General features: G+C 43.5%; 1 protein-coding gene across 1 annotated transcript in view; it reads left to right on the plus strand.

Annotated features, from left to right (window-relative positions):
* LOC124594336 (kelch-like protein 10) overlaps window positions 1-14,053 on the plus strand; it is a 159,976-nt gene that overhangs the window by 88,429 nt on the left and 57,494 nt on the right. Inside the window, exons 8-9 of the mRNA XM_047132705.1 lie at window positions 5,232-5,390; window positions 11,570-11,774. Coding sequence (XP_046988661.1) covers window positions 5,232-5,390; window positions 11,570-11,774 — 364 coding nt within the window. The remainder of the gene's footprint in view (window positions 1-5,231; window positions 5,391-11,569; window positions 11,775-14,053) is intronic.

Here is a 14,053-nt window from a genome sequence, read left to right on the forward strand (position 1 = left end):
ACGGGGAAAGTAGGGCCATCTTTTTCCTCTTCACTTGCCTTCGTCTGCAGTCCGTGATTGGCCGAAGTCCTGTCACGTGACTCTTCTCATCATGTAGACCCTCTTCATACGTGTGTAGTACAAGACGTGTTGTAAATATTGCCTGACAAAAACAGGAAGCACCCAAAAGTGGGAGAGGAGACGAAATGAAACTTCATGGGTTGAGAGGGTGTATGGTATTGCGTCAGCGATTACAAAAGCGAGTCATTTATACGATCAACTTGGAAGTATGAGACCACTCCTCAGTATGACGTTGCACCCCCACTGGCCCAAATTCACGCGCTGATTCAGTTTCAGACGGAGTCATACAGCTGCTGTATCATCTCCAGATACAACCTGCACCACAACTGTTGTAATTGGTCCTTGATATATTGAATACTGACAATATGACGGAGTTGCCGTCCGAGATGGTCCCATACATGCCCTATCGGGAACAGATCTTGGGATGTTGCTGGCCACGGCAGTAACCCGACATCACTCAGTCAGTTCATAGAGAGACGTACACCGTATGGACTAGCATTGTCCAATCGAAAAATGACATCACTATACCTTCGCCTGAGAGGCAGTTCATGAGGACGCAGGATGTCCGTGACGTACCACTGTACAATTTAGGGTTTCGTCGATCGCTGCCATCCGTGACCTTAAGTCATCCAAGATGGCTTCTCACACTATGACGCCAGGAATAACATCACACCTAAAAACAGTGGAAGGATAGGAGCTCTCTGCAGATCGCCGGCGTAGTCGCCATCGACGGTAATCAGCGGCACTTCATAAGTGTGATCCATTGCTGAATACAGTGCGACGCCATTCATCAGCACTACTTGCTTCCCCATCAGGGCACCACTCCAAACGCAGCCGTCTGTTTTGTGATGTTAATGGCAGCACACGCATGTGACGATAATTCACTAGTTCGGTTTGTGTATCTGACCAATTGTCCGGAGTGACCCACAGTGTTGCTGGGCGTCCGTAACTTGTTCTCGGATGGCAAGGTCAGATGTGAAGGGGTTACGCTGTTCTTGGTGCAAAATACCACGTGGTCGATTGAAACCCAGACGACGAGTATGCTTGCCTTCTCGTTCCCATCACTCCAACGTCGGTCCAGTGTCACACCCGAATGCCTCACGAATGTGGATATTGGTCTATTCAAGCTATCCTGCCAAATGGAGACCTAGAATGAGCACGCAGCTTCTCGGTGTCCCTCACAGTGATCACGCAACGCCTGATGCTGTTCACGCCCCATACATACCATCCCAGGACTTGTGCGAGAGCTAATCACTGACAACACCAACGCACTCTGGTGGTCGTTGGCTGTCACAAAGCATCGTGATTCTAATCCTGTAGTCCGCAGCTCGTAGTCTAGTGGCTAGCGTTGCTGCTTCTGGATCACGGGGTCCCGCGTTCGATTCCTGGTCGGGTGGAGGATTTTCTCTGCCCGAGAACTGGGTGTTTGTGCTGTCCTCATCATTTCATCCTCATCATCATCGTTAGTGACAGTGCCTAGATTGGACTGTGTAAAAACTGGACTGAATAAGAATTGGGACTTTGTATGGGCGCTGACGACCGCGCAGTTGAGCGCCCCACAAACGAAACATCATCATCATCATCATCATCATCAACTAATCCTCTACATACCCACCGATGGTGTGTACGTGTACGAAGTTACAAGTTACACTGGCATACTTAATTTTTTTTTTTTGTCAAGTAGTGTAACTCTGGAAGTTTCCACTGAACTGATGCGACAGTCTTGTGCTTTCGGATGCTTCTTTCTAGCCCATGAGGGAGGAAAATTTCATGGGATTTTTGCCGGAGGGACAGATGCAGAAAGAACACTTTATGCGTCAACGTAAATTGTCTTAAGATTTATAATTAGCCGGTGAGTATATCATGTAACAAAGAGCTGCAGTATTTTAACGCGAATAAATTCGTGGTCGAAGTTGCCGTGAAACAAGGTGAGGTTAAATTCTACACATGTCGATGCATTTTTTTCTGTAGGTTGTTGAAACTCTCAAGTGAAGTTGATATGTCTCTAAGCCAAAACATCTGATTATTGTTTCATTTCTTTTCGTAGTGAATGGAAAATTCTTGAAGACTGCACATGCTTTTCTCACTCATTTCCTTGCCTCTAGTATATCGTCGAAATACAATAGGATAATAAAAGCTTAAAAAAACATCCATTTTTCATTGCAACAGTCAATTCGACTTTTTTAACCCTCAGCGTTTTAAAGCTGTTTCTATCCTAGACTGAGAAGTTTCAAATGCAAATACTGGATACAATATACGCGTCGAGCGATGTTTGTTACATATTTTTGCAACAATTTCGGAACGTAAATAGTCATGTGTGGGCGGTTAGCAATCAAGCATATATCATGGGCTTGGGTGATACATTCTTACAGAGGATATCATTATCCCTAAGGCATCTATGTTTTTCTTTAGTAAAAAATTCCTTGACAAAAATACAACGATATTACCACACCGGTAACATGTAATACACTGTGATTGTTTCGGTAATAAATGACAACTTTCGGAAGCATAGCAAAAACAAACATTGCAAGGGAAAATGCATCTTAACACGTTCCCCAACCATCGGTCATGGATGAAATTTGACCGAGATTAGATGGGGCCTTAATCCAAAAACTTACATTTCAAATGCGTTTGTACTTCTTAGTACAAATATTTCATACTTAAGTAAGTTGCGGCTCGTAACCACACATATCTAGTTGTCTCACAAGCAGGTGATTTGCGGACCCGTATTTAATGGAGCGTTTTTGTTTCGTATATCGAATACGTTCATCCGTGTCAGTTTTCGCTATTAATTATGGGTCACCCTCGCACACTGACTTTTATACAACCTACACGCGGGGAAGTGAACTGTTAGAATAAGTATGCGACGAGCATGCTGGCAACGAAATCGTACGCTGATTTGGGTTCCAGTTGTACACACTTTTTTGGACGTTGGTGGAATCCTCGAATGGAGACCTGTTTTGATCAAGAGGACAAGCAGACCTGGGTCCAAATACTTCAGTTTATTTTTTTTCACTTACAGCGAATGCCTTGAGTACGAGTTCGTACATGTTACCTACCGTACAAACACAATATTGGCTGCAGATGGGAAACATAAAATGTTACATTATATCTGCCGAAATTGACGTTTCGTCAGAAAGAAACCCAATGAATTTCGCAGAGTGAGAAAGAAGTTTCAGATGAAATACCAGCGTTTCTGCAAGATGAATCAGTGGAATGTGTGGTGTCGTATATGCTCGACAGTGCGGACAATGGAAATGGGGAGTACAATGCTGTCGATGCATGTTTAAGACGTGAAAGTGGTATTGAAACAGGTGTCGAACCATGTAGTTCATGATCCTTGTCAGACAGGGAGCCACGAGTTCCGTCCCCTGTGAAACGTAGTAAATGACAATCGTTGTCCAAGGAGCGGGTACTAATCATAATTATGTACATGGAATATCATCTGCAGAATGGTAAAAAAAAATTATAAACATATTCCTAATAAGTTCGCTGCACTGTGACCGTGTAGCGCATAAGAAAAACTGGTGTTTGTACGTTTCATGGGTGCTCGATACAGTATACTGGCAGTGACTTAGTACGTTGTGCAAGTCATATTGTACGTAAAATAGATTACAGTGGTTTCAAGAGAAGCATTAGATGGCTGCATAACTTCAAACAGTACTATAAAATTGGAAGGCGTAAGAAACGAAATTTGAAATAAAGCGTCGACTTGACGATACAGTGTAAACTGTGGAATCGGCCCGAAAGTTTGTAGATGAGATAAACTTATCCCATCAGTTAGTAAGGAATGTGTTTTCAACTCCTACCAATCGGGATTTGAAGAGTAAACGCATGTGAAAGGAACCCTGGAAATTAGAGGTACCAAGAAAGGTATATCAAGATCAACTAAAATCAGTGCTTTAACACATTCACACACAATTCTGCCGACTGTTAATCTGGATGGTAAATTGGTTGGAAAGTTATTTATTGTGCTGCGAGAAGTTGGAGGTGCTCTGCCCCCTACGATTCATTCTTGTGTGCGTGGTTTTGTAAGGGCGGTAGGGAATATTTACTGGGAAAATCGGCGTAAGAGAACTACAACTATGGTATGAGCACTGCTTTTGTCCATTAGCTGGTCATAACAACTTGCTTTTGCCTGATTACTCTTCTAAGTATAAAAATCTTAGTCCTTTAGCGCAAACTATCGCTCCTGAAAACTGTGTGACGTTGCAGGTCATAGCATTAGACAAATTCAGCCTCTGGATTTCTTTGTTTTGATTTTTCGTGCCTATAAAACATATTATCGCAGTATCTGCAGCTACATCTTAAAGGACAGACAGTTTCACGATAAGTTCCACGACAGACTTTAGTATTCGGTTGCGTGCCATCAAATTCCAACAGTTCTCATCACTCTGTTACACCAGTATGATTCTATATGCACTCCTTAAGAGAGGATACCTAACTGAACCTCCTGCGGTTTGTAGCTCCCAAGGAGCTCGCCTCCGATCTTGATGATGCGAATTTTGCGATCACTGCGGCGTGCCATTTTTCATTCGGAGTTCATGGTGCGTCCGCAGCTCGTGGTCTGGTAGCTAGCCTTGCTGCCTCTGGATCGCGGAGTCTCGGGTTCGATTCGCGGCCGGGTTGGAGATTTTCTCTGTCCCGGGACTGGGTGTTTGTGTTGTCCTCATCATTTCATGATCTTCATCATCATCATCATTCATGACTGTTGGCCAGATTGGATTGTGAAAAAACTGGGACTTTGTACGGGCGCTGATGACCGCGCCGTTGAGCGCCCCACAAACCGAACACATCATCATCATCATCATCATCATCAGTTCATGATGTTTGTTTTGAACATTTCTTGAGTGTCGTCGATGTCCATTTTGTGAAGTGTAATACGTACATCCCATAGAAGGTTGACCTCTGCATCACCCGAACAGCCATTTTCTGTCGCCTTCCTGATGCTCATGGTGAGTCATTAGCAGCTAATTGTTAAGGCTACACTTTCAAATAAGCCTTACTAAATACTGATCTTGAGACCTCGCACGCAAAGGATTTCTTGTCAGATAACACCACGACTTGAAAATTGATCTGCCCACCCCCAACTTCAGCTCAACTTAGAAACTTGAGCCCTTTGCGTGTCGCGTGAGGCCTTAACGCAGTCGGCGAGTGTGGTGTTTGTGCAGGACGCATCTACATCACGGGCGGCTTCAACGGACAGGAGTGCATGAACACGGCCGAGGTGTACGACCCGTCGGTGAACCAGTGGACGCTGATCCGGCCCATGCGTTCGCGCCGCAGCGGCGTCTCCTGCGTCGCCTACCACGGCTGCATCTACGTCGTCGGTGAGTAAGGGAAGCGTACAGCCTACTGGCTCACGGCACAGCGGCGCTGTGGCGGATTCTCAGGAAATACTGTATCACGGCCTATCGTACACACCCTGTTTTTTTGGTAGGAGTGTGGGTGTACTGTGTAGTAAACCGGGGACCTAGAAACAACGGAGAGGCTTCGTCCTGCCGTAGCCCTCAGTGGTTCACAACCCCACAACGGGCCACAGCAGTCCACCCACCTCACCGCCGCCCCACACTGAACCCAGGGTTATTGTGCGGTTCGGACCCCAACGGACCCGCCTCGGAACGTCTCATAGCAGACGAGTGCAACCCCAGATGTTTGCGTGGTAGAGTAATTATGGTGTACGCGTACGTGGAGACAGTGTTTGTTCAACAATTGTTCACATAGTTTAACTGAGGCGGAATAAGGGGAACCAGCCCGCATTCGCCGAGGCAGATGGAAAACCGCCTTAGAAACCATCCACAGGCTGGCCGGCACACCGGCAGGACGGATTCGTGCCGGGGACCGGCGCGCCTTACCGCTCGGGAAGCAGCGTGTTAGACCGCACAGCGAGCCGGGCGGGCTTGGTAGGGGTAGTGGAATGAGGGTCGGGCCATAGGCCTTCTGACTGGTTTGATGCGGCCTCCCCAAGACTTCCTCTCCTGAGCCAAACTCAACAACTCCGAGAAGCATTTACAACAAATGTACTCAATCATTTATTATATACACTCCAATCTCTGTCTTCCCCTACATTTTTCACCTTGCACATCTCCTTCTAGCACCACGGAGGTTATTGCTTGATGTCTTAACACAAGTTCTACTCTCCTTCCCCGTTTCTTGTCAGTGTTTTCCATATGTTCCGTCCCTCGGCGATACTGTGCAGAATCTCTTCATTTCTTATCAAATCAGTCACCTTAATTTTCAGCTTCCTTCTGTAACAACACATATGAAATGTTAGGCTGATAATTATCACTTTGGATCCATCTAATTACAAATGAATGAAATGAATTTTTCGTGCCACACTCACTTCGCTTTTATTTGAAAATCATATTGCCAGCCGGAGTGGCCGTGCGGTTCTAGGCGCTACAGTCTGGAACCGAGCGACCGCTGCGGTCGCAGGTTCGAATGCTGCCTCGGGCATGGATGTGTGTGATGTCCTCAGGTTAGTTAGGTTTAATTAGTTCTAAGTTCTAGCCGACTTATGACCTCAGAAGTTAAGTCGCATAGTGCTCAGAGCCATTTGAACCACTTGAAAGTGATATTCAGTGTTTATACTATTTAGTTTTACACATTGGACGTTTTACACTGACGTTATAGACAGTTGTGGCAATTACTGATTTTCTGTGTCGCAATAGTAGTTCAAATTTCTCATGTGATGATGCTCTCTCTCTCTCAATCTCTCTCTCTCTCTCTCTCTCTCTCTCTCTCTCTCTCTCTCTCTCTGTGTGTGTGTGTGTGTGTGTGCGCACGCCCGCGTATGAGTGTGTGCGTGTGTGTGTCTACATGATTTGGTATATGTTTTATTATGGTATCGAAAATATAACATGAAATAAATGAGTGCTCACTAACGCTTTGCAAATGAATTTTCGAATGGCAATAACCATAAGAAGAACAGCCCTAAAACATGAGCAAAAAATCGTGTACAGCAGTGTCTTTGAAATTTGTAAGTAGAAATTTACACCGTTATTACTACACAGAAATCAGAATGACTGTTTATAACCTTGATTTAAAATGTCCAATATGTAAAACGGAATAGTAAATCACAAATATTTATGTATGACAGGCTACTCAATATGTCTTTCAAATAATAAAGTCGAATCGCGTATGACGCGAAAAATTAAACTCATTCAGTTGTACGTAATTTGGTGGTTCCAAAACGACAGTTATCAACATAATATTACACGTAACTGAGAACGGTAGGACAAAAAAATTTGAAATCAAATTTTTCACACTCTATGATTCACTTCCATGAAATGTGTGTGTTCCACGCATACCTTATCAGAAATTGAGACCTAGGTTTGATATGCGTCTTTTAACGAAGACTGCCCTTTTTCCTATGCCAGTCTGTTTCTTATAGCCTCTTAATACGTTGTGTGTCATTTTGCTTTCAAGATAGAACAATTTCTTCACTTCTACTTCATAGTCTCCATTTTTGATGTTAACTTTATCGCTATTGTCATTTCTGCTATTCCCCATTAATTTCGTTTCCCTTTGTTATGATCTACATCCATATTCCGTGCAAAATATGCAGTTTGTTCCAGACGACGAGTCCTGTAATTCATCCGCACCTTCACTAAGGGCAACAATAACGTCAGCAAATCTTATAATTGATTTCTTTCTACCTTTAATTTTAATTCCAATCGTAACCCTTTCTTTTATTTTTGGCATCTCCATGTATAAATTAATCCGTAGAGAAGAAATACTGTATCCTTGCCTCACACCTTTTTTAATCTGAGTCCTTGTCTCATGTTCTTGGTTTATTATTATTATCTTTTGGGTCTTGTAAATATTGTATACTGTCCGTCTATTCCCATAACTTACATCTAGTTTTTTTTAAATATCTTGCACCAGTTTATGTTTTGTCGATAGCTTCTCCTAGTTGACAATTCCTATGAAAGTGTCTTGATTTTCTTAAATCTTGACGCCGTTAGCTATGGAAAAGTGCCACCAGTCTGCCTCATGCCTTAGCTTTCCTAACGCTAAAGTGATCATCAGTCAGATGCTCAGTTTTATACGTTCTTTCCATTCTTTGTTTTTTCTGGGCTGTTTATGCAATAATGACTTCTGAACATTGTGTTCTGTATTAGATGTAGCTTATTACATGCTTCTCGTAATGAATATAACATAAACTATGCAGACTGTTTGGTTATATGTGAGAGAGGGCCTAATGACCCTAATTTTACCAGGTTAAATAAAACAATTAAATTACCCTTTTCAGCAGCTAGGATGCAAGAGCTGTTAAGCTGGCTGTGTAGTAGTTCTCTTACATTTATGCCCTTTCTATACCGTGAGGCTGATACTGTTTCAAAAATTCTGATTATATTTCTCCAGACTCATAGACTCTAGGCAACAACTTGAATAGCCCTTTGGTTCACACACTTGAAGAAATTCTGTGGGAATGTTATCTATTCTTTATGCCTTATTTGATAGCAAGTCTTCCAAAGTCGTGTCAAAATCTGTATTTAGCGCGAGATTTTCTGTATTCCAAATCCGCACCCATAGCCTCTTATATCGCGTTACCGGACAGTTCCTTATCCTCGTAGAGGCCTTTAATGTACCTATCCATTATCACGTCTGCGTTTATTTTGAACTCTTAATATTAACAAATTTGCTTTCAATTTCACCGATGGCTGTTTTAGTTTTCCTCTGTACTAAATGTGCCCTTCCGACGACCGTTTATTTTTCGATTTGCTCACGTTTTTCCTTCAGCACGTTCGTTTTAGCTTCCGTGCACCACCTAATGGTTATGCTGGATTTATGCTGGATTTATGTCTTTTCCCAGAATTTTTTATCGATCACTTGAATTACTTGAACATCGTTACCTGAAGGTTTCCTCGCATTTATTTTCCTTGTACGTACTCTTACCTGGGCAACTTCTACGATTTTCCTTTCCAAAAATATCCATTGCTCTTCAGCTGATCTGCCTATTGTGGTTTCCGGTTCTAGGCGCTACAGTCTGGAACCGGGCGATCGCTACGCTAGCAGGTTCGAATCCTGCCTCGGGCATGGATGTGTGTGATGTCCTCAGGTTAGTTAGGTTTAATTAGTTCTAAGTTCTAGGCGACTGATGACCTCAGAAGTTAAGTCGCATAGTTCAAAAATGGTTCAAATGGCTCTGAGCACTATGGGACTTAACATCTATGCTCATCAGTCCCTTAGAATTTAGAACTACTTAAACCTAACTAACCTAAGGACATCACACAACACCCAGTCATCACGAGGCTAAGTCGCATAGTGCTGAGAGTCATTTGAGCCTATTGTGGTTTCCATCATCCTATGTCCGTAGGTGTTCGCAGCTCGGTTGCTAAGTGAATAAGTGGATAAGTGCTACTCTAATGGGTCAGGATTCTATCTCCAGTTTCTCCCAGGATTTTTTCTGTTACTTACAGAGTCTTTCACCTCTGGCAGTGCTTTGTGAGTATGACAAATACCAAGCTGCAGCACGGTCTGAAGTTCACGTTAAGTCAAAGGACCGTGCGCAGTAAAACACTTACCGTTGAAACTGTCGCCCCAGTTTAAGGCTACGTCTGTGATCTATAAAGCGCTACGTTTCTTATCATTTCGTCCCCCACCGCGACAAACTGTGTCTTAGCCAAGTGATGATCTGCTCTCTGCTGCAATTCGTAACTGATGGCTCTGAGAACGACGTAAAAACAAGCAGAAACTGGTTATCCAATAAAACAAAAAAAAATTGTGTAGACGGCGTTTGTCCTTCTGTTTTGAGCATCATTAGGACTCTGCGCAAAACAGTGACCCATTATTCGTGACACCGCTGCTTCCGTCAGTTGGTTGGTGTAGTTTGTCGCTAGAGATCTCCTGCCTCCGTGTGGCTTTTACTATCATATCCCTGCCTTCCTCAGTAATATTTTTTTTCCTAATTATTATAATTTTATAAAATTTCTATCACTCCCGAGTACAGACGACGACAGATAAATAAGAAGCCATGTATAAAGGCAGATTCTATAATCATACAGGGTAATTCAGCTGAACCTACCGCTGTCGTTTTATGCAACCCGCAATGTTATAACTGGCCTTCAGGATCCAAGTGCGAGTTTTTCATATTCTCCCGCTCGCTACGCGCAAACTATTAGTCCTACAGAAAAAGGAACAGGACCTTTATATGAGAAATTTAATGTAGTTAAATTTTTTTCAAATAATTCAGTCTTGATTGCAAATTTTTTATGTATTTATTTATTGGCAATAAACAGATAAAAATTTTCAACCAAGACTGTCTTATTTCAAGAAAGTCATAGCCGCTTGCTGTACCAGAGGCCCCGTATGGAAGAAATCCGTTCTAGTTAAATTTTGCACTGAGACACGTTTTTGCTAGAGACCGTAGTTTTCGAGTTATTAAAAAAACAACAACACAAAAGCGACCTTCAAAGGCGCCCCCACTCCCACACTCAGCCCCCTCCGATTAGGATTGCTAATATGTTGTTCATGGCACTTCCTCCTAATACTGTACAAAAATTTGCGACTGCATGAATTATTTCCCACATTCAACCATTATTGGTCTTTATTGATTCACCTTATTACGCCATCGGCTTAGTCGAGCAATTACAAATTGTAAAACAGACGTTGGTGTAAATGTTACCAGATAATAGTGTGAATTTTAATAGTACACAATTAACGATTACATCGTTGTATTCATCTGCACTTCTGACTTCGAAACTACTGTACTTGTAAGAGTTAAGTTTTGATCCAACTGTCAACGTGATTAGTTTTGGCGTAACGTTCACAAAAGTCGTTTTTCTTTCATTCTCCTCTCGAACACGTTTAAATCAACGAAACAGCCGACTATACTGGTGGCGTAATAGCCCAATCAGGAGAGACTAAAAAAAGGTCGAATCTTGGGAATAGTTCGTGTAGTCGGAAATTTTCGTACAGTGGAATGAGGGAGTGCCACGAACAACGCACTAGAAATCCTGATTAGTGAAGGATGAGTGTTGGAGTTAGGTGCGCTTGAAGGTCACTTTTTGTCCGCAGCTTATGGTCGTGCGGTAGCGTTCTCGCTTCCCACGCCCGGGTTCCCGGGTTCGATTCCCGGCGGGGTCAGGGATTTTCTCTGCCTCGTGATGACTGGGTGTTGTGTGATGTCCTTAGGTTAGTTAGCTTTAAGTAGTTCTAAGTTCTGGGGGACTGATGACCATAGATGTTAAGTCCCATAGTGCTCAGAGCCATTTGAAGGTCATTTTTGTACGTTTTTCTTGACTACCTCGAAAAACCGTGACCTCCAGCGAAATCGTGACGCAGCACAAAAATTAACTACATTAAATTCCCTACAAAATGGTCCTGTTAATTTTTTTTATGTAGGACTAATAGTTTGGTCTAGAGAATATGAAACTTTCGCACAAGGCTTATGTGAAACGCCAAAATTTGTTTCTACATTTTAATAAATATTTTTAATAAATATCATATTAGAGACTGAATGAATCTCCTCTGTGTTAATCATTCAAATAACTTGTTCTGACAGGTGGTTTCAATGGTATCTCAAGGATGTGCAGCGCTGAGAAGTACAACCCGGCAACCAACGAGTGGACGCCCATACCGGACATGTACAACCCTCGCAGCAACTTCGCCATCGAAGTGATCGACGAAATGCTGTTTGCTATTGGCGGTTTTAATGGCGTCACCACCATCTTTCACGTCGAGTGTTACGACGAAAGGACCAACGAATGGTGAGTCAGAGCTGCCTAAACTTGCAATATGAGTGCTTGTATTACACCACAGCTCTGTTTGTCAAGAATCGATCAACAGGGTAGTTACAAGCATATGTACGGTCACTCTTGTGACGAACACGTCCCCCCCCCCCTCCCCCTCCCCCAACGAGAGGCCAGTTTATTGATACCATCACTGTAGATGGTGTATGAGTTCTGGAAACAGATGAAAATGAGATGGGGCCAAGTCTCGACTATATGAAGTTAATCGATGCTTCTCTCAGATACACTGTCAGTACCTCGTACTACTTCACTCACAACACACCATGGACAACTGCACTTTCAACGGGCTACTTTAATAGCAGAAAGACATCCCGGGCAGAGAGGCTGAAAGAAATGAGATAGGTTGGGCTGTAATAAAAGCCAAAGAGGATGGTTGGATAAAACACGTACATGCGCGCCACTAGCCCAAAAACAAAGGTAAATTAAATGTGTTCTATCTCGAAAACCACTTGGAATAGGGCATACGTACATCTGAAGCATTTTTTTCGTGAAATGAACTTTCCTGTCATATATATATTCTGGGAAACTGAGTGGATACTTGAAAAAGTAAGCTGCACATTTCATTCCAGGCTAAGGCCATGCACAACAAGAGTGGCGCCTTGTCAGACGAAAGTACATGTTCTGAGTTTCCGATAGACACAATTCTGCTGTAGTACGGATAACTGAAGCACCACAAACCGGGAGTGAAATGGCGCCACTACTGGGAACGTGTTCCAAAGAAGAAGTACACGGGACAGATTCACCGTGTAATTCTGGTGATATATGGGCCACATCCATTGTCGTGTCCTGCTGTGGTGCCAACAACTTGACCAAGGTCGCACAGATGTGGGTGATGCTGATTGGAAAATTTATTTATTATTATTTATTCGAATGGCTCACGTGCAGTTTAAAATTACAGGTATTTAACATTAATAATACTGTATATAACAGGAATATGAAAATACAAAACTAAAAAAAACGATCAAAATGTCAATATTTAGGTTCTATTCCATATAAGAGCCGTATCATCAGCCTTCATGAGGTGGCTCCAACGCAAGGGGTATTTATCTCCTTCTTTCTTTCTTTCTTTTGCTTGTGCCTTTTCCCGCAAGGACACAGGGTCGGCATGGTTAATCGGATTTGGCAAGGTTAATTGAAGGGGTGGCTGGATGTCCTCCCTGCCGCCACTCCGTACCCCCCCCCCCCCCCCCCCCCCGGGACGGAATTAGTGTACCCCAACTGTCTGTGCCCAGTGTAATCCATGGAATAGTGTGAATGTATTCAGATGTCTGCGAGCCATGAAACTGAGATGGGACGTGGGAACCACCCCAGTATTCACCTAGTGCGATGTGGAAAACCGCCTAAAAACCACATCCAGCCTGGCCGGAACACCGGCCTCCGTCGTTAAACCGCCGGGCGCATTCGATCTGGGGCCAGCGTGCCTACCCGAATCCAGGAAGCAGCGCATTAGCGCTCCCGGCTCACCTGGCGGTCAAGGGGTATTCATCTTTAATGTGCTTTATTGTCTGATTCGGAACCCACAGTTACAAACCGGAGACGCTGTAGCACTCCACTTGTAAAGAAAGTCTGCACATTTTCCATGTCCAGTGCGACCTCTGCACAATTTTACCCATAGTTTGCCAGTAGTATCACAGTTAGACTTTCAGAACTACTCACGCCGTTCAGGATTTTCAATAAGCTGACAGCTCTGGTCCCACAGGTCTCTCACCTCGGTATTACTGGCATCTAACTGTTTTGTTTGCCGTATTGGTCGATTTATTGAACGGAGTCTATTTTCTCGTAGACTTGGTAAGTCTTTCTGTATGGATAATTCCAGGTTCTCCTGTAGCTTGCAGTATTCCCTAAGCAAGGCCTCACCTCTACGGATTGCGGGTGGATAAATGTTGCTCAGTAGAGGAAGCCAATAAATCGGTGTTGGCCGGATTACCTCAGTTATTAACCGCATAGTGTGGTTCAACTGGACGTCGATCAAGTAGGTACGGCAACTGTATAGCCACACCCGGGCACAATGCTTGGCTGGTAAGAAGACCAGCCCAGTGGATGATGTGCACAAGGTATCCGCTGAAGCTCCCCATGTCATTAGACACAATTTCTGCATGATATTATCAGGAGTTTTTATCTTGGCTGCAGTATTTTCAAGATATTTCCTTTATGAAAGGGTGCGGTCTGTGGGACCATGACTATCGAGCTGTTGGCGCCCTGGATCCTTAACCGGAAACCTGGCGTTGTTGGCCATG

This window comes from Schistocerca americana, chromosome 2, assembly GCF_021461395.2.
Source record: "Schistocerca americana isolate TAMUIC-IGC-003095 chromosome 2, iqSchAmer2.1, whole genome shotgun sequence".
NCBI classification, from domain to species: domain Eukaryota; kingdom Metazoa; phylum Arthropoda; class Insecta; order Orthoptera; family Acrididae; genus Schistocerca; species Schistocerca americana.